The sequence below is a fragment of the Sinohyriopsis cumingii genome, chromosome 1 (genome assembly GCF_028554795.1).
Source record: "Sinohyriopsis cumingii isolate HCF-2022 chromosome 1, ASM2855479v2, whole genome shotgun sequence".
NCBI classification, from domain to species: Eukaryota; Metazoa; Mollusca; class Bivalvia; order Unionida; family Unionidae; genus Sinohyriopsis; species Sinohyriopsis cumingii.
This window is the reverse complement of record NC_142961.1, coordinates 12,746,020-12,773,791: the sequence shown is the minus strand read 5'-3', so window position 1 is coordinate 12,773,791 and position 27,772 is coordinate 12,746,020. Positions and strand designations below refer to the sequence as shown.

At 33.2% G+C, this 27,772-nt stretch overlaps 1 protein-coding gene across 1 annotated transcript in view; it reads right to left on the bottom strand.

Annotated features, from left to right (window-relative positions):
- The window catches only part of LOC149806426 (uncharacterized), a 32,298-nt gene extending 4,552 nt beyond the window's left edge, over positions 1–27,746 (bottom strand). Inside the window, exons 1-5 of the mRNA XM_089953122.1 lie at positions 27,569–27,746; positions 24,070–24,256; positions 20,024–20,251; positions 19,191–19,266; positions 1,418–1,528 (exon numbers count right to left, since the gene is read on the bottom strand). Coding sequence (XP_089809248.1) covers positions 1,418–1,528; positions 19,191–19,266; positions 20,024–20,251; positions 24,070–24,256; positions 27,569–27,655 — 689 coding nt within the window. The 5' untranslated portion in view covers positions 27,656–27,746. The remainder of the gene's footprint in view (positions 1–1,417; positions 1,529–19,190; positions 19,267–20,023; positions 20,252–24,069; positions 24,257–27,568) is intronic.
- Between the last annotated feature and the right edge of the window lie 26 nt (positions 27,747–27,772).

Here is a 27,772-nt window from a genome sequence, read left to right as displayed (position 1 = left end):
ATGTATGGCGGTCAGTATTAATAGTGGAGGAAAAACCCGGGAAAACCCCGGGAAGAACCACCGACCCATGAGAAGCTACTGGCAAGCTTTCTCACATACCCACATTGGCCGAATCCTAGACTCGAACCCACGCAGACAGAGGTGAGATGTCAGTGATCCATAACGGAGAGTGCTTTAGACCACTTGGCCACTCCGGGCCCCCACTGTTCTACAAGTGATTTGGGGCAAACATGATAGGCTCAGAACAGTGTCAGGTAATGTGTAGGCAGATCAGTGTCTACGATGTTCTTCTAGTGATTTCAAGATCAGATGTCAAGTAATGTGTAAGGCGACCAGTGTCTACAATGTTTTTCATCTGCTTTTGAGCAAACATGATAGAATCAGATCAGCTGTTACATAATCACATAATATGCAGGCAGATCAGGATCTGCAATGTTTTACTAGAGATTTCTAGCAAACATGATCAACTTTAATTTTACCATTTATTGATGAGACTGCCATATTGTGGGGTACATTGTAAGTATTACAGTGCTGTAATAAGTTTCTTCTCTTCAAAACCAAACTTTGAAAGTGTGTGTGTGTGTGTGTCTGTGCGATTTGGATTTTTAATGTAGCTTCAACAATATTTCAGTCACATCGCTACGATGTCTGCAGTGTGGAAGTTCAGAGTGATGTCTAACACTGGGGCATCATGCCACAGACATGTAGCATGACATCCCATCCAGACATATTATCCTGACACTAGGATGACCAATCCTAACACAAACTCTTAATGCTGAGTGCCTAATGAGGCAGCTGTTAGCACCATTTTTATAAGTCTTTGGTATGACTTGGCCAGGGAATTAAGTGGAATAAAGAAGTTATAAATTTTAAAAATAAAACTCATAAAAGATACAATGTTCAATGAACATTCTTTTGTTTACCATATATACTCACTTATAAGATGAATCCCACTGCAAACTGCACAGACCCAGATTGTGCCAGCACATAATGTGCTGGCAGATCTGGGTCTGTGCAGTTTGTTAGAAGTAGTTAGTAGACCAAAAAACACAGACCCTTATCTGCAGTTGTATTACTGTAAGGCAGATTAGGTTCTACGTTGTTTGCATTTGGACTTATAGGTGAGTATGTACAGTATGCAAGGAGTATGTACAGTACGCAAGGAGTATGTACATTATGCAAAGAGTATGTACAGTATGCAAGGAGTATGTACAGTATGCAAGGAACTGCATCATACTTGGATGACTCACAGTGACAGACAACTGTATTTATTGCTTTATACAATTTCACACCCACACAAAATGTAGACTGGTTTATTTCAGCACCATTGTCAAAGATTCTTTATGTAGCAATATTCTGCATAGTTTCTAAGCTCTAAGTTATCATCATGAATAATATCTCAAGATGTGTTTCTTACTGTATTTCTTCCTTCTGAAACCAAATGTGTATATTTTTGGGAGATTTCACAATTCTTGCCCCCAGCTTGACCTTGATATCTGCCCCAGTATCTGTTGTTTTCAGGATGAGTCTGAAAAATACCATGTGATTATTGGTCAAGTAAAACTGGGATCTGAATAATGCTCATGCATTTCACATCCAATTCCAACATGTATGTTGTAGCCGATCCATGATTAGTTGTTTCATCCACTTAAAAACAACACAGCAACAGCATCGGGGATTTTGTTAGTAAGTTCTATCAAGTTTTGTCCACAACATTAAACAATAAGTTAGAATGGTAAATAATAACAATAATAATAATAATAATGAAGACTTTGTATAGCGCCTAATGTTTAGAAGCTCTAAGCGCTTTACAACATTAGACAACACCTATAACATAAAAAACCCATATATAATGATATGATTATAAAAAACAAACACCATGAAATTATAAAACATATAGGACATGCTGAAAATATTTAAGGTAGGAAACATTATTAGGTCTTTAAGTTTTTTCTTGCAGTCAAAATAAGTGAGTTTTAAGAGCCCTCTTGAACGGGTTCACTGCGTCTTTGTGTCGTTCAGTGGGCAATTCATTCCATGTTGTTGGGCCCTAGTATACAAAAGAATGTTATCCATATGACTTCATTTTCATAGTGGGAATAATGAGTATATGATTGTCAGAAGAAGAGCGTAAGTATCTTGCTGGTGTGCACACATGGGTGAGGTCAGATAGGTAGTATCTTGCTGGTGTGCACACATGGGTGAGGTCAGATAGGTATGTTGGACTGGAGTCCAACAGTGAAACGTAGCACAGAGAACACATTTTGTGTTTGATTCTGGATCGAATGGATAGCCAGTGTAGGGTACAGAGCAGCGGGGAGGTGTGCTCTTATCATGGTACTCTAAGTATAATCTGAGCAGCTGTGTTTTGAACTTTTTGAAGTTTCTGGAGTAGATATTGAGACGAAACAGGCAGAATTGAGTTACAATAATCCAGTCTTGAAAGTACTAATGAAGACACAAGTGTTTTAGTGACATCAACTTAAAGATATTTGCGAATTGAGCTGATGCGTCTCAGCTCAAGATATGCAGCCTTGCATATGTTCATGACATGTTGGTGCAATGTGAGAGTACTGTCCAGAGTGACACCTAGGTTTCATACTGACTGTGAATTTATTGTTGGTGTTGCTGATATTTATTGTTTGAGGTAAAGGATGTGACTGAGAAAGTCTTTGTGTTGTGATCAGAATGGCCTCAGTTTAATCATCATTCATCTGCAGTTTGTTACATGTCATCCATGATTTCACATCAGAAATGCACCTCTCTTCACCTTGGATGGTAGCATCAACTTCAGTTGGGTGGCTAGATTTGTATATTTGGGTGTCATCAGCGTACAGTTGGTGAGAAAGCAGATGATGATCTGTGAACTTGAGAGTGGCTGAGTGTATAGAATGAAGAGAACAGGCCCAATAACAGAGCCCTGTGGAACACCACAACATAGATTAATTAGGTAAAGATGGTGACCATCCCTAATTTTTGTCCTCTGTGGATAGGTTTCATCTATCTTCTGGTGAAATAGATATGTTAAATTAATGAGATTCACAGAAAGTCCTTCTAAGCAGGTGGCCTTACGGATGATCACTGATGGAATATTGAACAATTTTTAAAATTCAAGATCACATCTGCCAACAGCCCAGACAGTGCTGGACGTTTCTGAGACTCAAAATATGACCAAATAGACTTAGACTTGTTAAATATCAACCTTAAACTGTCCACACTAACATAATTACAACCAAACAAACACTAAATACAAAATTTCCAATTTTCTGTCATTAAAATCTATTCGACAGTGGAATACAGTCTTAACTGGATGCAGTCTTAGCGTGCCATCAATACTTCTGTAGGGGGTCTATCGTTGCACTCACTGGAGACTGGATGATACTGTTGTTCAAATTTCTGTAAAGAGCTTGTTGAATTTTCTTAGCATAAAAATTATCTTTCTACATCTGAGAGTAAGAGTCATACAGGTCTGAAAAATGATATGCCACTGCAAATGGCAAATTGTGATCTGCAGTGAAATTGCAAAGAAGTATGTCATCTTTTGTTACATGGACTGTCAGATTGTTAGTTACTTTTTGGGACTAAACTCTGCATTTGTGCATTGCCCCAGTGCTGGTTGGTGTTGCTATGTTGACAAATTTCATATTTTCCTGAAAAACTAATGTTGATATTGAGTTTGCAGTATATGCAAAGAATAAAAATTACCCTGCTTGTTGCTGTGCTTCACAAAGTCAGACACTATCAACAAGATGTTCTGAAATTTAGTTTTGCAAAGCTTGGCTGAGAGCTCATAATTCCCTGAATCTCAGGTGAGTTTTTCTCAAATGAATATATCCTTTCGTAAATCATTTCTCTGTGCATCACTCACCACTGATGAAAGGACTTATTTTAATCCTAGCTGCAATAGCTACCAAAGCAATGTTGTTGTCAACATTAAGAAGAAATATAGATATCCAATTTCATAGCATCCTTTGTCTTTGTCTTCCTTTGGTAAACATGTGATGACTCCTTCATTGTCTTCCTTTGGTAAACATGTGATGACTCCTTCATTATGTTCCTTTAGTAAACATGAGATGACTCCTTCATTTTGTTCCTTTGGTAAACATGTGATGACTCCTTCAATGTCTTCCCTTGGTAAATATGTGATGACCCCATCAGTCTGAAAATCTTAGAGTTTTTCTACAGTACATCTACAGTTTATTGATCTGCACATACACTGCCCTAGACCCAAGACTATTCTAACAAATGATAGAACACTACCCTGAATCCATATGAGCCTTAAGTTTTATCCATTTTCCATCCTTTTAAAAGACTTTTTCTATTGACCATCATGGGATTCTCTTTCCACATGACAGAGTATCATAACGCATAATCTGCTTAAAATTTCTGGAATAATACTAACATAAAACTGATTAAATCTACTTTATACAACTCCATGTGAATCGGTTTTTGAACTTCTAAAGTATCTATTTGGGCTAACATATTTGTTCTATCATCTAAAATCATTTCCTTTACTGTTTTATTTATATCATTTCTTTTTTGCAAGATTTAAAAAAGAGCTTTGTATCTTATTTTCCAAACTCATAACATCTAGCCCTGGATATTATATAACATATTCTATGTATTTTATTTCCTTGACGCCTCTAATTATGCTTTCTTTTTCTATATTTTTCCTATCAATGTTGTCAGACAATCCTTTTATGAATTTCTAATATTTCAAACTCAATTTATTTTAGTTTTTCCCATTTCTCTTTTAATTTCCTAACGGAGTATCAATTATAAGCTTTTCACAAATTAATATATTCAATGTTCCCTGGTAGTTGTGCATTCAATTTCCAGTATCCTTACCCCCTTGGACACTCTGGAATTAAAACATTCAATAAAATACCTGACTGATCCAGCTTATATCCTGGCAAAACAAATCTTCACTTTCACATCTTTCTCTTTGAAATAAAATTCAAAATTCTTTGTAAAAATTACTGAGACCCCAGTGCTATTTACAGTGGCTAAATATATATTAGGTAGAAGCTAAGCATATTTCATATTTCTTTACATAATAAGTTTCTTGAAAACAGGTAACACCATAACATAGATTAATTAGGTAAAGATGGTGACCATCCCTAATTTTTGTCCTCTGTGGATAGGTTTCATCTATCTTCTGGTGAAATAGATATGTTAAATTAATGAGATTCACAGAAAGTCCTTCTAAGCAGGTGGCCTTACGGATGATCACTGATGGAATATTGAACAATTTTTAAAATTCAAGATCACATCTGCCAACAGCCCAGACAGTGCTGGACGTTTCTGAGACTCAAAATATGATTGGAGGTGCATATGACCAAATAGACTTAGACTTGTTATATATCATCACCACAACCTTAAACTGTCCACACTAACATAATTACAACCAAACAAACACTAAATACAAAATTTCCAATTTTCTGTCATTAAAATCTATTCGACAGTGGAATACAGTCCTAACTGGATGCAGTCTTAGCGTGCCATCAATACTTCTGTAGGGGGTCAATCGTTGCACTCACTGGAGACTGGATGATACTGTTGTTTAAATTTCTGTAAAGAGCTTGTTGAATTTTCTTAGCATAAAAATTATCTTTCTGCATCTGAGAGTAAGAGTCATACAGGTCTGAAAAATGATATGCCACTGCAAATGGCAAATTGTGATCTGCAATGAAATTGCAAAGAAGTATGTCATCTTTTGTTACATGGACTGTCAAATTGTTAGTTACTTTTTGGGACTAAACTCTGCATTTGTGCATTGCCCCAATGCTGGTTGGTGTTGCTATGTTGACAAATTTCATATTTTCCTGAAAAACTCATGTTGATATTGTGTTTGCTGTATATGCAAAGAATAAAAATTACCCTGCTTGTTGCTGTGCTTCACAAAGTCAGACACTATCAACAAGGAGTTCTGAAATTTAGTTTTGCAAAGCTTGGCTGAGAGCTCATAATTCCCTGAATCTCAGGTGAGTTTTTCTCAAATGAATATATCCTTCGTAAATCATTTCTCTGTGCATCACTCACCACTGATGAAAGGACTTATTTTAATCCTAGCTGTAATAGCTACCAAAGCAATGTTGTTGTCAACACTCACAAGAAATATAGATATCCAATTTCATAGCATCCTTTGTCTTTGTCTTCCTTTGGTAAACATGTGATGACTCCTTCATTGTCTTCCTTTGGTAAACATGTGATGCCTCCTTCATTTTGTTCCTTTGGTAAACATGTGATGACTCCTTCAATGTCTTCCCTTGGTAAACATGTAATGACCCCATCAGTCTGAAAATCTAGAGTTTTTCTACAGTACATCTACAGTTTATTGAACTGCACATACACTGCCCTAGACCCAAGACTATTCTAACAAATGATAGAACACTACCCTGAATCCATATGAGCCTTAAGTTTTATCCATTTTCCATCCTTTTAAAAGACTTTTTCTATTGACCATCATGGGATTCTCTTTCCACATGACAGAGTATCATAACACATAATCTGCTTAAAATTTCTGAAATAATACTAACATAAAACTGATTAAATCTACTTTATACAACTCCATGTGAATCGGTTTTTGAACTTCTAAAGTATCTATTTGGGCTAACATATTTGTTCTATCATCTAAAATCATTTCCTTTACTGTTTTATTTATATCATTTCTTTTTTGCAAGATTTAAAAAAAGAGCTTTGTATCTTATTTTCCAAACTCATAACATCTAGCCCTGGATATTATATAACATATTCTATGTATTTTATTTCCTTGACGCCTCTAATTATGCTTTCTTTTTTCTATATTTTTCCTATCAATGTTGTCAGACAATCCTTTTATGAATTTCTAATATTTCAAACTCAATTTATTTTAGTTTCTCCCATTTCTCTTTTAATTTCCTAACGGAGTATCAATTATAAGCTTTTCACAAATTAATATATTCAATGTTCCCTGGTAGTTGTGCATTCAATTTCCAGTATCCTTACCCCTTTGGACACTCTGGAATTAAAACATTCAATAAAATACCTGACTGATCCAGCTTATATCCTGGCAAAACAAATCTTCACTTTCACATCTTTCTCTTTGAAATAAAATTCAAAATTCTTTGTAAAAATTACTGAGACCCCAGTGCTATTTACAGTGGCTAAATATATATTAGGTAGAAGCTAAGCATATTTCATATTTCTTTACATAATAAGTTTCTTGAAAATTCTTCACTTAAAGGTCAAACCTTGCAGGCATCAAACATTCATAGATATCATTTGTAAGTTATTATCCATACTAAAAGTAGAAAATTTGCATATATATGCTCCTGTACAGGAATAAATGCTGCAATTATCAGCTTGAATTTACAAGTTGCATGACATTCACACTCAAACAAATCACATATATCCATCATGAAACCATCCATGATGTGATAGTACATGCATTAGATTTGGCTGCAGTTTACATTTAATACAGTGAATGATAAACTGCATATACTATTTTCATGAACAACATTCCTAGATATCTCATTTATGGATATATGGATATGTTAAAAAGCAAAGAAAAAAAACCCCAGTGGATGACAAATGTAAAAAAGATAGGAAACAAAAAATTAACCCAAAAGATGAAAATGAGTCCATATGATTTAACTCCTATACACCTTGCATAAAGTCATAAATCAGCTTAGTGAACCAAAAGGCACAAAATATTCCAGTATAAATTACAAATACAGCAAATGAATCCAAGAATGAAAAAGTATGAATGAGAATATACAAAAATGTGATGAATAAGTGAAGAAGAAAGATTTATCAACTTCACTTATATATTTCCTTAATTTTTCAAAACTTTTTCATGAAATAAATGCATTAGGTAGAAGTTCAGTTGCACCAAGACTAATGTTACACTAACTAATGGGCCCAACACATACAAGACTTATGTCACACAGTAACTAATGGGCATAACACATATAAGACTTATGTCACACAGTAACTAATGGGCATAACACATACAAGACCTATGTCAAACAGTAACTAATGGGCATAACACATACAAGACCTATGTCACACAGTAACTAATGGGCATAACACATACAAGACCTATGTCACACAGTAACTAATGGGCATAACACATACAAGACTTATGTTACACAGTAACTAATGGGCATAACACATATAAGACTTATGTCACACAGTAACTAATGGGCATAACACATACAAGACCTATGTCACACAGTAACTAATGGGCATAACACATACAAGACCTATGTCACACAGTAACTAATGGGCATAACACATACAAGACCTATGTCACACAGTAACTAATGGGCATAACACATACAAGACTTATGTCACACAGTAACTAATGGGCATAACACATATAAGACTTATGTCACACAGTAACTAATGGGCATAACACATACAAGACCTATGTCACACAGTAACTAATGGGCATAACACATACAAGACGTATGTTACACTAACGGGCATAACACATACAAGACCTATGGCACACAGTAACTAATGGCCATAACATATACAAGAATTATGTCACACAGTAACTAATGGGCATAACACATACAAGACATGTTACACACTAGCTAATAGGCATGACACAAGCAAGACTTATGTTACACAAGCTAATGGGCATAACACATACAAGACATGTTACACACTATCTAATAGGCATGACACAAGCAAGACTTACGTTACACAAGCTAATGGGCATAACACAAACAAGACATGTTACACACTATCTAATAGGCATGACACAAGCAAGACCTAAGTTACACTAATGGGCATAACACATACAAAACTTTTAGACTATCTAACTAATACACAAAGTAATGGGCATAACACATAAAATATTAGCATAGGTTATGAATGAAATGACTGGAAGTTGTAGTAGAACTGACTGAAACACATCTGTCTGCTGCACAAAAGCCAAGAGGTTGAACTCAATAAAAAAAGTATTTTCTGTTTAGGCTTTAATGCTCTTATCTATTGAATACAATTAATATTCTTCACTAATTACCCTATCTCCAGGAAAAATCAGAGCAAAACATATTTATTTTTCTATGGACTACAATCAGATGCAAAAAGCTGCAGATGATTGGTTTAATTAGTTTAGTCACACCTTTATATGCAGGTGTATGTTCACAATTAGGTTTGTGCTTTGTAAAATAGATATGCATTAATTTGCCATGTGTTAAAAATATAACCAATGCAAAACAACTGATGCAAGTTTTAGCCCTGCTGGTGCATAGGTATAAAGTGTACTACTTATTGAACTGAACAGCAGTTCTGCTTTAAAATTTATTTACCAGTTTACACTGATAGCACAAGTAAATACAAGCTATACAACATACCACTTAATTATTCTTAAAGAAAGTATATTGATGCAGTAAAAAATATATGCATTAATTCACATGAATAAGGTATAAATGTAGGCCATTATAACAAGATTACAATGTCTCAGTGGATGCACACAAATGTGTTAAAAGGCTTTAGTATTATTAAGTGGGGCAAACTTTATGGTATACAAAATAAAAAAAAGACTTAAAAGTGGGAATAGAGTGTCTCAATGGATTCACAAATGTACATTTGCAAAAAGGCATTAGTTACTATCTTTGGCTGACTGCACAAGTTCTAAAAAGCTACGTAGTTTGTACACTTGGAAGATCAGATATAAAAGAATGGCAGTTTTTAAGGTCGACAAAATAAGAAAACATGTGGTAAGCTAACCACGTTATCTGGATAACCACTTATTCTAATTCTGGGGATCAAATCTGAGATCGAATGAGTGCAACCCATATGCATTACTCCTGCACAATTCTGGCTGAAGAAAATATATTACCACACTATCCTCTAATCTTTTATCATTTCAAGTACTAAAGAATGATCACATGGCAGCTCTGAGGTTGTTTGGATTAATAAGGTGAAAAACTACCACAGACACTTGATCTGCCAGCACATTATGTAACAGTGGATCAGGGTCTACAATGTTTGCAACTGGACCCAACTTCTGCTTGAGTATAATAATATAAAAATTCAGTTTTAAAAGTTCACAGTATGCTTGTCTCGAGGTATCCAAAAATTTAACTGGGCCATCAACCTGTTACTGCATCCTATTAACAGTCCCTAAGGAAACTGTTTTTAATATTTTTTACTCTAATTTTCCTGGAGATTTGCTAACTAGTGAAGAATGTAACCAGTAATAAATAGAAAGCAGCAGTAAGTCTAAACATAATTTTTTATGGAGCTCAGCTGGCTTTTTGCACTGGATGACAAAGCAAACTTATGTCATTCAGCCGGTTCTGGATGGGTTACTTACAATACAATTTCTAGTCATTTAATTTAAATGTTTACAGAAAATGCAACATGACTTATGCTGATTGTTTTAATATATTGTGTCCAGCATAATAACTAACATAAGAAAAAAGTCCAAGTAAGGTAGCCCTTCACACATATGAATTTACAATGACTAACATAAGAAGAAAGTCCAAGTAAGGTAGCCCTTCACACATATGAATTTGCAACTATAGCAGTCTGGATGTGGAATTAATTTTTTTAACTTGCATTTTTTCATATGTGGAGAAAAAAAACCACAACATGTAAATTCCTATCTTCATTTTTTTTGTCTTCTTTAAAAGTAAATGTTATTGGTGTCAGTGAATTTGAAAGAACAACAATGCTTTTCTACCAGTTTCAACTGTCATTTTGTAAAAAAATATTGTAATTACAACAAAATTGTAAAGATTTTAACATTTACAACTGAACTGCTTTGTTTTGTTCATAACTTACATGCAAGTCTGATCTATGCACACATCCAAGTTTGTATTTTTGGACCATGAAAGGCTCAAGAAAAATCAGCCTCATCAGGATTGAACAAGAATGTACTAGGGGCAACCATTTCATTTTTAGGGGACAGCCTGGCTAATATGTGACACAATTGGCTGTTCTATAAACCAATACAAGTGGAGCATATCATCAGAATCCTAGTACATATTTTATCTAAAGGGAGAAAATACTGGATAAACAGTTTTGTATTTCTGAATGAAATGGTTAGGTGCAAAAGAAATATCTTTTTTCTCTTGGAAAATGTAATGGTTGTGCCCTAGTCCACTGTGTATTATCAGTAAATACATGTATATACTACTGTATTAGGCTGCATGCTAAATATATAGTAAAACAAAACAAGCTTCATTTTACACACTGGAATCAAGCACCTTTATTTTACTGAATTTACATACTTTAAGGAATTTTTCTAATCAATTGCTGTAACTGGTTGGAATTCCTGCATAAAGATGCAAGAGCATCAAATCCCACCTGCCATTTTCCACAATAATATTACCATTTGTACTTGCTTATAAGTCAAATTGCAAACAACAAAACTCCTGAACTGCTGTATCAGAATGCGCCTGCAGATTAGGGTCTATGCTGTTTGTTTTACTGATTAATCCTAACAAACTGTACAGATCTAGATCTGTCAAAGCATTATTCACCGGCAGACCTGGGTCTGTGCAGTTTGTAGTTGAACTCATCTTATAAGTGAGTAAAGATGGTACCTTTTAAAGTATGTGAATATTTAAGGAACTTTATCAGTGAATAAATACCTTTAATAGCATAAAGGAGAAAATAGCTTTTTGATAATTAGGCATCCTAGATGTATTCATAGCTACCAATAATCATTTATGCATCAAAGTGAAATAAGCAAACAAATTAATTATCTGGGTCATATTTGAAGAATGCAGTGTTGAAAAGCTATAGCTTTTTCCTTTCAACAGGTAAGAAGCATCATATTTAGACAAGATTTCTTTCTTATAAAAAAATGTACCTACAACTCACAATGATTTGTCACATGGCTGAATCTATTTGAACTATAGTTCTGACATAATGCATTTTCTTCACCCTTGAGGTACTGCTAGCGAGTGAACATGAAACATGTGGCTGGTTTGGCTATAAAAATATGTTAAGGCAATGGTCATTTTCTTCAATTCTGGCACCATAACTTAAGTAATGCTGAGTCTTTCATGACAAAAGTCAATTAATCAAGCAAGTTTTGACCATTCTGAATAGACAAGGGTTTGATTTGTCCATTTAAGATCACTAAGACTGCTATGATAAGGTAGATATTGAGGACCAGTTAAATGTAAGGAATATACGAAATGTTTGGGCTTTGAAGGCATCACATTCTAAAAGTCACCAACCTGCAAAATGTAAATATATATTGAATCAACAAAGAAATGAGACGACACACTTTATTTATTCCCAAGTGTGCATGCCAAAATAAAGATTGTTACTGTATGTATGTCACAGAATAAGGCAAGAAATAACTTGGTTTCACCTTAGAATGATTTGACCATTTATTGTGGTACATGCATACAGCATTACTTAGGGTAGATAATTGTTTTTCCAGTTAAGCAACTGAACTAGCATGTATCTCATCATAGATTGCTTGCAGCAAGAGAAACTAACTTCATTTCATATTCTGTAATAAATTATGTACACAGTCTAATATTTCAAAATTGAGATAAACTGCACGATGAATTTTACAGTTCATACAAGTATGAGTATATATGAGATACTTGTCATGATGAATTTTACAGTTCATACATGTATGAGTATGAAATGAAATACTTGGCATGATGAATTTCACAGTTCATACAAGTATGAGTATGAAATAAGATACTTTGCACGATGAATTTCCCAGTTCATACAAGTATCAGTATAAATGAGATACATGGTACGATGAATTTCCCAGTTCATAAAAGTATGAGTATGAAATGAGATACTTGTCATGATAAATTTAATAGTTCATACAAGTATGAGTATAAATGAGATACTTTGCATGATGACTTTCCCAGTTTATACAAGTATGAGTATAAATGAGATATTTTGCATGATGAATTTCACAGTTCATACAAGTACGATTATGAAATTAGATACTTTGCACAATGAATTTCACAGTTCATAACAGCAAGAGTATAAACGATACTTTGCATGAAGAATTTCAGTTCATACAAGTATGAGTATATATGAGATACTTAGCACGATGAATTTCAAAGTTCATACAAGTATGTCACTGAGCATAAATGAGATACTTAGCATGATGAATTTCACAGTTCATACAAGCATGAGTATGAAATAAGATACTTTGCACGATGAATTTCAGTTCATACAAGTATGAGTATAAATGAGATAAACTGCACACTGAATTTCACAGTTCATACAAGCATGAGTATAAATGAGATACTTGGCATGATGAATTTCACAGATCATACAAGTATGAGTATAAATGAGATACACGGTACAATGAATTTCAGTTCATACAAGTATGAGTATAAATGAGATACTTGGCATGATGAATTTCACAGTTCATACAAGTATGAGTATAAATGAGATACTTGGCATGATGAATTTCACAGTTTATACAATATGAGTATAAATGAGATACTTGGCATGATGAATTTCACAGTTCATACAAGTATGAGTATAAATGAGATACTTGACATGATAAATTTAATAGTTCATACAAGCATGATGAATTTCACAGTTCATACAAGTATGAGCATAAATGAGATACTTGGCATGATGAATTTCACAGTTCATACAAGTATGAGTATAAATGAGATACTTGGCATGATGAATTTCAGTTCATACAAGCATGATGAATTTCACAGTTCATACAAGTATGAGTATAAATGAGATACTTGGCATGATGAATTTCACAGTTCATACAAGCATGAGTATGAAATAAGATACTTTGCACGATGAATTTCAGTTCATACAAGTATGAGTATAAATGAGATAAACTGCACAATGAATTTCACAGTTCATACAAGTATGAGTATAAATGAGATACTTGGCATGATGAATTTCACAGTTCATACAAGTATGAGTATAAATGAGATACTTGGCATGATGAATTTCACAGTTTGTACAATATGAGTATAAATGAGATACTTGGCATGATGAATTTCACAGTTCATACAAGTATGAGTATAAATGAGATACTTGACATGATAAATTTAATAGTTCATACAAGTATGATGAATTTCACAGTTCATACAAGTATGAGCATAAATGAGATACTTGGCATGATGAATTTCACAGTTCATACAAGTATGAGTATAAATGAGATACTTGGCATGATGAATTTCAGTTCATACAAGCATGATGAATTTCACAGTTCATACAAGTATGAGTATAAATGAGATACTTGGCATGATGAATTTCACAGTTCATACAAGCATGAGTATGAAATAAGATACTTTGCACGATGAATTTCAGTTCATACAAGTATGAGTATAAATGAGATAAACTGCACAATGAATTTCACAGTTCATACAAGTATGAGTATAAATGAGATACTTGGCATGATGAATTTCACAGTTCATACAAGTATGAGTATAAATGAGATACTTGGCATGATGAATTTCACAGTTTGTACAATATGAGTATAAATGAGATACTTGGCATGATGAATTTCACAGTTCATACAAGTATGAGTATAAATGAGATACTTGACATGATAAATTTAATAGTTCATACAAGCATGATGAATTTCATAGTTCATACAAGTATGAGCATAAATGAGATACTTGGCATGATGAATTTCACAGTTCATACAAGTATGAGTATAAATGAGATACTTGGCATGATGAATTTCACAGTTCATACAAGCATGAGTATGAAATAAGATACTTTGCACAATGAATTTCAGTTCATACAAGTATGAGTATAAATGAGATAAACTGCACAATGAATTTCACAGTTCATACAAGTATGAGTATAAATGAGATACTTGGCATGTTGAATTTCACAGTTCATACAAGTATGAGTATAAATGAGATACTTGGCATGATGAATTTCACAGTTTGTACAATATGAGTATAAATGAGATACTTGGCATGATGAATTTCACAGTTCATACAAGTATGAGTATAAATGAGATACTTGACATGATAAATTTAATAGTTCATACAAGCACGATGAATTTCAAAGTTCATACAAGTATGTCACTGAGCATAAATGAGATACTTAGCATGATGAATTTCACAGTTCATACAAGCATGAGTATGAAATAAGATACTTTGCACGATGAATTTCAGTTCATACAAGTTTGAGTATAAATGAGATAAACTGCACACTGAATTTCACAGTTCATACAAGCATGAGTATAAATGAGATACTTGGCATGATGAATTTCACAGTTCATACAAGTATGAGTATAAATGAGATACACGGTACAATGAATTTCAGTTCATACAAGTATGAGTATAAATGAGATACTTGGCATGATGAATTTCACAGTTCATACAAGTATGAGTATAAATGAGATACTTGGCATGATGAATTTCACAGTTTATACAATATGAGTATAAATGAGATACTTGGCATGATGAATTTCACAGTTCATACAAGTATGAGTATAAATGAGATACTTGACATGATAAATTTAATAGTTCATACAAGCATGATGAATTTCACAGTTCATACAAGTATGAGCATAAATGAGATACTTGGCATGATGAATTTCACAGTTCATACAAGTATGAGTATAAATGAGATACTTGGCATGATGAATTTCACAGTTTGTACAATATGAGTATAAATGAGATACTTGGCATGATGAATTTCACAGTTCATACAAGTATGAGTATAAATGAGATACTTGGCATGATGAATTTCACAGTTCATACAAGCATGAGTATGAAACAAGATACTTTGCACAATGAATTTCAGTTCATACAAGTATGAGTATAAATGAGATAAACTGCACAATGAATTTCACAGTTCATACAAGTATGAGTATAAATGAGATACTTGGCATGATGAATTTCACAGTTCATACAAGTATGAGTATAAATGAGATACTTGGCATGATGAATTTCACAGTTTGTACAATATTAGTATAAATGAGATACTTGGCATGATGAATTTCACAGTTCATACAAGTATGAGTATAAATGAGATACTTGACATGATAAATTTAATAGTTCATACAAGCATGATGAATTTCACAGTTCATACAAGTATGAGCATAAATGAGATACTTGGCATGATGAATTTCACAGTTCATACAAGTATGAGTATAAATGAGATACTTGGCATGATGAATTTCACAGTTCATACAAGTATGAATATAAATGATATACACGGTACAATGAATTTCAGTTCATACAAGTATGAGTACAAATGAGATACTTGGCATGATGAATTTCACAGTTCATACAAGTACGAGTATAAATGAGATACTTGGCATGATGAATTTCACAGTTTATACAATATGAGTATAAATGAGATACTTGGCATGATGAATTTCACAGTTCATACAAGTATGAGTATAAATGAGATACTTGGCATGATGAATTTCACAGTTCATACAAGTATGAGTATAAATGAGATACTTGGCATGATGAATTTCACAGTTTATACAATATGAGTATAAATGAGATACTTGACATGATGAATTTCACAGTTCATACAAGTATAAGTATAAATGAGATACTTGGCATGATGAATTTCACAGTTCATACAAGTATGAGTATAAATGAGATACCTGACATGATACATTTAATAGTTCATACAAGCATGATGAATTTCACAGTTCATACAAGTATGAGCATAAATGAGATACTTGGCATGATGAATTTCACAGTTCATACAAGCATGAGTATAAATGAGATACCTGACATGATAAATTTAATAGTTCATACAAGCATGATGAATTTCACAGTTCATACAAGTATGAGCATAAATGAGATACTTGGCATGATGAATTTCACAGTTCATACAAGTATGAGTATAAATGAGATACTTGGCATGATGAATTTCACAGTTCATACAAGTATGAGTATAAATGAGATACCTGACATCATAAATTTAATAGTTCATACAAGCATGATGAATTTCACAGTTCATACAAGTATGAGCATAAATGAGATACTTGGCATGATGAATTTCACAGTTCATACAAGTATGAGTATAAATGAGATACTTGGCATGATGAATTTCACGGTTTATACAATATGAGTATAAATGAGATACTTGGCATGATGAATTTCACAGTTCATACAAGTATGAGTATAAATGAGATACTTGGCATGATGAATTTCACAGTTCATACAAGTATGAGTATAAATGAGATACTTGGCATGATGAATTTCACAGTTCATACAAGTATGAGTATAAATGAGATACTTGGCATGATGAATTTCACAGTTCATACAAGTATGAGTATAATGATACTTGGCATGATAAATTTAATAGTTCATACAAGTATGATGAATTTCACAGTTCATACAAGTATGAGCATAAATGAGATACTTGGCATGATGAATTTCACAGTTCATACAAGTATGAGTATAAATGAGATACTTGGCATGATGAATTTCACAGTTCATACAAGTATGAGTATAAATGAGATACTTGGCATGTTGAATTTCACAGTTCATACAAGTATGAGTATAAATGAGATACTTGGCATGATGAATTTCACAGTTCATACAAGTATGAGTATAAATGAGATACTTGGCATGATGAATTTCACAGTTCATACAAGTATGAGTATAAATGAGATACTTGGCATGACGAATTTCACAGTTCATACAAGTATGAGTATAAATGAGATACTTGGCATGATGAATTGCACAGTTCATACAAGTATGAGTATAAATGGTAACATCAATGCAAGTTTCCTATTTCAAGAATGACCTATGAATCTCAAGACAGCAACAACTTGGGTAATGATTTTCCAAACATGGTAACATTTTTTGAATTTCAATATCTAAAAAAAATATCAAATTTGATAAAACTGGTCTTCACAAACAAAATAATAATTTATTGCTAAAACTAGCTCAGACATATTAAGGAAGCTTCATTCTTTGATGAGTATGGTAACTGGGTCCTTGTGTTTTATCCTCACATTAATATCCTGTGAAACGACTCTCTGCTTCGTCCACCTTTTTGTATGGTAATATTAACATTTTAACAGACCATACTTGAGCAAGTGCAACACCACTTGGCAGTTATAGTTCAATGCTGCTACAGTTCAAGAGAAAGGAAATTAATAAGTAAGTCTAACTTTTGTCATCTCTTCTAGGTATCAATGTATTTGAAAGTGGAACAAATAGGTTGGCTGATTCACTGAAAATGGCCACATTTCTTTGTTTTTAATACTAAAGAGTCTTATATTTTTACAGGAAAGGGAGGGAAGGGTGTTCAGTCAAACACTTTCAATCTCCTCTACTGGAAAGGGAGGGTAGGGTGTTCAGTCAAACACTTTCAATCTCTTCTACTGGAAAGGGAGGGTAGGGTGTTCAGTCAAACACTTTCAATCTCTTATATAAGGAAAGGGAGGGTAGGGTAGGGTGTTCAGTCAAACACTTTCAATCTCTTTTACAGGAAAGGGAGGGTAGGGTGTTCAGTCAAACACTTTCAATCTCTTCTACAGGAAAGGGAGGGTAGGGTAGGGTGTTCAGTCAAACACTTTCAATCTCTTTTACAGGAAAGGGAGGGTAGGGTGTTCAGTCAAACACTTTAAATCTCTTCTACAGGAATGGGAGGGTAGGGTGTTCAGTCAAACACTTTCAATCTCTTCTACTGGAAAGGGAGGGTAGGGTGTTCAGTCAAACACTTTCAATCTCCTCTATTGGAAAGGGAGGGTAGGGTGTTCAGTCAAACACTTTCAATCTCTTCTACTGGAAAGGGAGGGTAGGGTGTTCAGTCAAACACTTTCAATCTCTTATATAAGGAAAGGGAGGGTAGGGTAGGGTGTTCAGTCAAACACTTTCAATCTCTTTTACAGGAAAGGGAGGGTAGGGTGTTCAGTCAAACACTTTCAATCTCTTCTACAGGAAAGGGAGGGTAGGGTAGGGTGTTCAGTCAAACACTTTCAATCTCTTTTACAGGAAAGGGAGGGTAGGGTGTTCAGTCAAACACTTTAAATCTCTTCTACAGGAAAGGGAGGGTAGGGTGTTCAGTCAAACACTTTCAATCTCTTCTACTGGAAAGGGAGGGTAGGGTGTTCAGTCAAACACTTTAAATCTCTTCTACAGGAAAGGGAGGGTAGGGTGTTCAGTCAAACACTTTCAATCTCTTCTAAATCTGTATTTGTGTAAAGATAAATTCTAAAGAATGTGGTCATTTACTACTGATGTAAAAACCATGGCATTGGACACTCTGGATCAATATTAAAAACTCACAAGATCTTTTCTGTCATCGATGTGATCTGTGCTCCACCATGTTCATCTTCATAATTATAATCTTCGTTGTTCACATCTGGAACAAATTCATTGCAATTGCTTTGATAAATGCATAGCAACAACAAAATATGTACTAAATTAGACTACATTAATATACAATAAGACAAAAGAATTAATGTGCCTTGTCAACCTATCTAGAAATAAAATGAAAAGTTATCTTAAGTAATTGCTATATAAATTATAAATGAATTGTTACCTTACATGATTGTTGATTGTGACTATTTTACACCTTAAAAACATGTACAACTCTCAAGGAAACAGATCAGTGAAAGGTTACCTTTTTATGCATAGTATTTTTTGGCAGACAAATTTTTCATGTAAATTAATGACAAGTAAACTACACAGTAACTTTGTTTGGAAACTGAATATATCTACAAAGGAACATATTTTCAAAACTCTACTCAGTTATTTATTATATTCAACCTCACCACCAAATTCCCCAGTCCTCTAGCCCTACTGCTGTAAAGCAGGTTCATTTTTCTCCACTCAGTGATTTATTCTATTCAACCTCACCTCCAAACTCCCCAGTTCAGCAGCCCTACTTCTATAAAGTGGCTGCCTATATTTTCAGAAAAATTCATTAAAACAAAGTGCCTGACATCTGTTTTTGAGCATCTAAAGAGCAATCTTGAATCCTATCAAAGGATTACATCTGAATTTGTCATGTACACAGACATCTACACACACACAGATTGGTATAAATGGATAGTCAAATACATTTTCTGTAAAAAGCCATGAGACAAACTGATCATGTTCCAACCAAACCAATGTACCTGTATCCAAAATTTCAACCTGATAGTACACATCAAAAGGATTGCGTCTAGAGTTTGGCCAGGCATAGTCGGGACCTGGTTCTATGGTCTTAGAGGGCTCTGTTTTAAGGCCATCCATTGCACCCCAACCCTTTCCATAAACATAGTATAGCTTCTTTTGCTTAGCTCTGGGAGGGCCTTTAGCTACATATAAAAATTTAAACTCATCTTCTTTCTTCTCCGAGGCATCTAGAAGTAAAAAAAGTAAGTATAATAGGATTTCAAATGTAAAACCTTCAAAATTTCTTTAAGTGACCAATGAAAAACAGAGTCCAGTTGAACAAACATACATTTTGTTTATTAACCAGTATCAATACCATAAACATGCATAATCAATATAAACATCAGAAACATTCTTAACCAGTATAATACCATAAACATGCTTAGCCAATATGAATAACATAATATTTCTTCAAATGTATAAATACCATAAAATGCTTATATATAAATACCATAAAATGCTTATATATAAATACCATAAAATGCTTATATATAAATACCATAAAATGCTTATATATAAATACCATAAAATGCTTATATATAAATACCATAAAATGCTTATATATAAATACCATAAAATGATTATATATAAATACCATAAAATGCTTATATATAAATACCATAAAATGCTTATATATAAATACCATCAACATGCTTAACCACATCTTTGCTATCCACAGACTTTCTAATCTTTTTCAAATTTAAAATTTAAAGTTTAATCATGGCTGTATTTCCAGTATTTTGCTGATGTATTGTATGTACCCACCTATGCACCTACTTAGTGTCATAGGGAATAATGTACATAAAGCAATAAAAAGGAACTTTCTTTTTTCTAATATCAAGGTAGAAGTACTATACTGAGCTGATAAAAATCAAGAGATTAATGTTGTTTTTGTATTATCATCACCTGGGTGAAGGTCATTAACTCTGCATAACCTTGAAGTGACAGCCAACATAGTTTATGCATCAATATATTGCCACTAGATGAGACCTCAAATGAAAAGCATGCATCATGAACTCAAATCTTCTGATTTTGTACTCTTTCACATGTACTATAGATTGGTAACATCACATTATACAATGTATAGTCATTGATGTGGAAAGTTTACCACTGAATAAACACATTTACTTCATCTTTGAACTGCATTTGTCCCAAAAGGGCCATCTGAGTAATGTAGGTTGTATATAAATCTAGCATGATGAATCATAAAAAACAAATTCTTAAAAGTGTCAGTAAAGTAAAAATGTAGGTTGTATATAAATCTAGCATGATGAATCATAAAAAACAAATTCTTAAAAGTGTCAGTAAAGTAAAAATGTAGGTTGTATATAAATCTAGCATGATGAATCATAAAAAACAAATTCTTAAAAGTGTTAGTAAAGTAAAAATGTAGGTTGTATATAAATCTAGCATGATGAATCATAAAAAACAAATTCTTAAAAGTGTCAGTAAAGTAAAAATGTAGGTTGTATATAAATCTAGCATGATGAATCATAAAAAACAAATTCTTAAAAGTGTTAGTAAAGTAAAAATGTAGGTTGTATATAAATCTAGCATGATGAATCATAAAAAACAAATTCTTAAAAGTGTCAGTAAAGTAAAAATGTAGGTTGTATATAAATCTAGCATGATGAATCATAAAAAACAAATTCTTAAAAGTGTCAGTAAAGTAAAAATGTAGGTTGTATATAAATCTAGCATGATGAATCATAAAAAACAAATTCTTAAAAGTGTTAGTAAAGTAAAAATGTAGGTTGTATATAAATCTAGCATGATGAATCATAAAAACAAATTCTTAAAAGTGTCAGTAAAGTAAAAATGTAGGTTGTATATAAATCTAGCATGATGAATCATAAAAAACAAATTCTTAAAAGTGTTAGTAAAGTAAAAATTTAGGTCATCAAGAACTTCTTGATTTAAGTAGTAACAGATGCATTGAATTATCAAGTTTCACAGCTGAAACATACATAGCACCCAGTAGTAACAGATGCATTGAATTATCAAGTTTCACAGCTGAAACATACATAGCACCCAGTAGTAACAGATGCATTGAATTATCAAGTTTCACAGCTGAAACATACATAGCACCCAGTAGTAACAGATGCATTGAATTATCAAGTTTCACAGCTGAAACATACATAGCACCCAGTAGTAACAGATGCATTGAATTATCAAGTTTCACAGCTGAAACATACATAGCACCCAGTAGTAACAGATGCATTGAATTATCAAGTTTTACGGCTGAAACATACATAGCACCCAGTAGTAACAGATGCATTGAATTATCAAGTTTCACAGCTGAAACATACATAGCACCCAGTAGTAACAGATGCATTGAATTATCAAGTTTCACAGCTGAAACATACATAGCACCCAGTAGTAACAGATGCACTGAATTATCAAGTTTCACAGCTGAAACATACATAGCACCCAGTAGTAACAGATGCATTGAATTATCAAGTTTCACAGCTGAAACATACATAGCACCCAATAAATGAAGTTTTAACACAAAATTTCAACAATGTTACTGCAGCAGGAAATATAGGTCAAAGAGAACTCTTTTTGCAAAATGTATCAAACTTATCAAAATCAACTCATCGATTTTCATGAATCTAAGTAGGAGAGTATGAATATAATATGAAATAAAACTTATGTTTTCAGTAGCTACATCCAAAACCTTAGCAAAAGCCAATAAAAAAATTAAATATAGGTCACAGTGAACTTTTTGGGGTATTGGTGTAGTATTATGGGAAATGTATATAATCAACTAGCTTGATAATGAATGCATGAACAGCGTAAACATCAACCTGAACAAAGTCATTAAGTATGAAATATGGGTAACAGTGATTTAGTTTTAAGATGTAGATGTAGTACTCATGAAGATGCATCCTCCAACCACATTTCATAATTTTAGGTTTAAAAGTACTATACAGTAGACAATTTGGTCATGAGCTAAATGCAAGAGCTTTGCTTATGCCATTAAGAATTGAGATGAAAAACATAATGACCTTCTATTGCTATAAAGGCATGGTACTTACAGAGATGCATACAACCATCAAGTTTCATGACTCTGGCACTGAGGCTGAACTCAAGTCAGTTGCTTGATTAAACCTAATTCAGCATCAAATATGGGATGCAGTAAATGATGGATGGATGGATGGATGTGTGTGTGTGTGTATGTATGTATGTATGTATGTATGTATGTATGTATGTATGTGTGTGTGTGTATGTATGTATGTATGTGTCTGTGTGTATGTATGTGTCTGTGTGTGTGTATGTATATGTGTATGTATGTATGTATATATGTATGTGTGTGTGTGTATGTATGTATGTATGTATGTGTCTTTATGTATGTATGTATGTGTCTGTGTGTATGTATATATGTGTATGTATGTATTTGTGTGTGTGTGTTTGTGTATGTATGTATGTATGCAAGTATGTATGTATGTATGTATGTATGTATGTATGTATGTATGTATGTATGTATGTATGTATGTATGCATGTACACATGTGTACATAAATTCTGCCAATATAAACATAAAAATAAATGCAAAAGAAATTTATAATGAGAAACCTTTCCAAGTAAACATAAACATGCAGTACTACAAGATAAGAGACATGGCATTTTTAAACAGTAAAAGTCCTTATAATACAGTTCAAATTTGTTAAATAATTGCATTCTCTTAAAAAATTCCAACATGTCTTCAATGATATGTGTTCATATCCATTATTAACTGAGTTCAAATACAAACATTCTGTCTGACTAGGTATAAGTCAATACACTTGACAAGAATATGTTCCACTGTCAGTGGACCATGGCAGTCAGTGGACCATGGCTGTGTCAGTGGACCATGGTACTGGCAGGATATGCACCCTGATCGAGGTTTACCTTTCAGGAGGTATGCAAGAATCAAGTGTGTCCTATATGTTATAATTAAGGGCACCTAATTGATACTTTGATATCCACACATACTTAAATTGTAGAGCATGCTGTTTACTTCTTACTTTCACTGAAATCCTTCAGTCTGGGATGATAAAAGTAGTGTCTCTTCTCAGTCTTCTCCTCTTCACCTTCAAACGTCCTCTCTTTACGCTTTGCTTTTTGTGTAGGAGCACCTGCATATTGTCCATACCGGTAACGGACAGATCCATGCTGGAAATCAACCAATACTGGGGCATCAATGGATAGATTCTGCAAAGAGTTCAAATGAATGTCAGTGAAAGCATAAATTCTAGAATGTTTATAAAATAAAGGAAAAATGTGAGAATACAGTCATATCCGGCACACAAAAATACACTTCATCATGTTCTTATTTTGGACTACTTAGTACTCTCCATTCTAAACCACTCCACCACCATCTTATGTTTTCAATTTCCAATGTAGTCTATTTTAGAACTGAAAATTTAGTCCAGAAATTCCCTCCCTTCATTTGAAAAAAATACAGATGGGATTTAATGAAGAAATAAAGGCAAGGATAAAAAATCTAATGCTATATTTTTGCTTAGGTAGTCAAAATTTTGGAATGACTTTATTTAGAAATTTGTAAGAATCACGCAATTGCATGGCCTAGAACAGAACCTGCTACAGCTCTCTTTGAAAAGCATGTACATGGATATATAATATATTTAAATTATATATAATGTACCTGCCTATATTTATTTTCAAACTATGGTAACACCTTTTCTCCATAGGTTCATATTTCCATTGCTGTTTTAATAATCTTCATAAGGGGATGTAATTCAGTCAGTTTATTTTTATCTTTTCCTCCTGTGACTTAGGCTTCATTAACTTTGATTAACTTTATGTAAAACTTTGAATTCTAAGAGACTGCATAATACTAGGTTTTAAAAGCTCCTGTCAGTTCTTATGATATTACTTTCTCATATAGGTCTCTGTAACCTATATTATAAACAATGCATTCTTAAACGTGACCACTGAGCTTTCATATTCTGGTATATAACACCTATTGCTGAACTGTAAAACCTAACAATCATACATTAAAATCTTTCAGAAGCAGATTACTGTGATCTACTTTTCATGTGTCAGTGATATGTCACTTTTCACTGCTAGGGACAAACTAGCTCTCCAAAAACTTGTTTCGCTCATAATCAAGAAGATTTCTGTAGCACAGCTGCACGTCCCCAATATGAAATGTGAAAACTGTGCCCCCACCCCCAATTCATGCCTCCAGGGGCAATACTTGCATTAATATTATCTTACATTTGTTATACTGACTAAACTTATATATAGTTATTTGGTGCAAATCTCAATACTGTTCAAGATTTGTCTATCAATAACTCATTATGTTACATCCCAGGATCTTAAATGCTGCACCTATGTCCTTATGATTGCAAAAAAACATGTCTGCACACTCACAGAGTTGCATCTAACATGTTTGATATTACTACATTTATGCATATGTTCCTACTTTGCATCTAAGAAGATGGACTGAAGTTCTAAAACCATTGTATGGTCTGGTGACCATTCAAATAATATCCCAAGATTTAAAGTATTAATCTTGAATGGTCCATAAAAACTTGAATGTAAAGACTTGAATGGTCTATAAATACTTGAATGTAAAGACTTGAATGGTCTATAAAGACTTGAATGTAAAGAATTGAATGGTCTATAAAGACTTGAATGTAAAGAATGGTCTATAAAAACTTGAATGGTCTATAAAGACTTGAATGATCTAAAGAGACTTGAATGGTTTATAAAGACTTGAATGTAAAGATTTGAATGTAAAGAATTGAATGGTCAATAAAAACTTGAATGGTCTATAAAGACTTGAATGATCTAAAGAGACTTGAATGGTCTATAAAGACTTGAATGTAAAGATTTGAATGGTCTATAAAGACTTGAATGGTCTATAAAGACTTGAATGATCTAAAGAGACTTGAATGTAAAGACTTGAATGGTCTATAAAGACTTGAATGTAAAGACTTGAATGGTCTATGAAGACTTGAATGTAAAACTTGAAAAATCTATAAAGACTTGAATGTAAACACTTAAATGGTCTATTACTTGAAGGTTGAATAGTTTAAAATGGGAGAGTTAATTGAGGTTATAAAATGTAAAATACAGTAAAATGGATTAAAATTTCACTAAGTGTCAAAGATAATTATACAGGTTTGTTAACAGGACAAAATCACCTCATTTGCATTGAACATTGTAAAATATTCACAATTCACTCTAGCAGATCCAAACAATATGCATGCTGATCTTTTTATGAGGAAGGATGACTTAACACACCCAGTGGTTATGCACATTTTTCAACAGGCATTTTAAGTAAATACCGCCATGTCGGCCATTTCTGCGCGTCGGGTAATTCTGTGCAATGATACGTCATTTCTATAAACATTGGATCACATGCTATTTTGGGTCAAAAATCCATTTTGTATCCAGAAAGAACAATCGTATATTAATTAAGAAAAGTGATATTCATAAAGTATACAAAAATATCCCACATTTAGACTCGAAATGTACATACAAATGTGATTTCTAAATGGCAACGTGAAGACCCACTCCATGACCTTCTTGAACCTGTAACCCAGAAAATTCAATTTACTATGCATTTTTTAGAATAATACAAATAAATACATTATATAAAAGATGGAAATGTGTACCTTAAATCAAAACTGTATTTTAATCCAAGTTTCCAATTTTGCATGAAGTTGTCCCACATGTACAAAATCTTCTGCTACCCAACGTGTCTACATGCCACTAGAACATAAATTATCAACAAATTTCTCGGCGTATAGTCTGTTTCTAAATTCTGTAGTAATTTTCCCCCATCAACAAGACATTGTAATCACATTACATCCTATTCATTGTTGTTTCTCTTCCATGTAATAGCTTATTTTTCATAAAATGAACTTAACTAACTTATTTACAAGATCGGTTTAGTTTGCTTAATACCACTTGCCATTTATTGGCATTTTTACACTGAATTTTGTAAAACTAGCTATAAACCTGACCTAATTACTCGACTGAACTGCTGACAGAAACAGTCCGAAGTAATATATTTCATTTCTGTAGCCCAAATGGATAAACATTACATCTTTTCAAAGCTATGCGCAGAACAGGCCGACATATTGCGAGTCTGGAAAACAGGGGGATGGTATCCTCTGTGTCCAAAATTAATATTATTTTGAACAGAACATTCTGGTGACCATTGCATCTTTTCAAATGGTAAGCATTACTGTATTTTATTTTTGTCAATCGCTCAAATTCCGTATGCGTTTTGCTTCAATATTGGAAACGAAAACCTTAGGTGCGCAGAAATGCCCGACAACAGTGTATATGAAATAATAAATCTATTACTTAAATTATAATTATTGTACATCAATATTTGTTTATATCTATATTTTTGTAATGTTACAAAGTTCTTTACAGAAATACAGCCTAATGTCCCAGACGGGATGAAGAGGACTAACTGACTAATAATTTGAATAACAATCTTTATGTATAAACTTAAAATCTCAATTCTGACTGACAAGGTACCTTTTTCATTTTCTTGGATAGATTATCCGCATAAACCAGCCGTGGATTGGCAGATACGCCCGGATTAGAACTAGCGCTTGATCCCATTTCTTGTAAATGGGCATGTCATCAAAACTTTAACAGTTTTGATTAAGAAAAACATTAATTAGTCAAAAAGCGTCATAATTGCCCTACACAACAAAACGGATATGACATAAAGAGCCT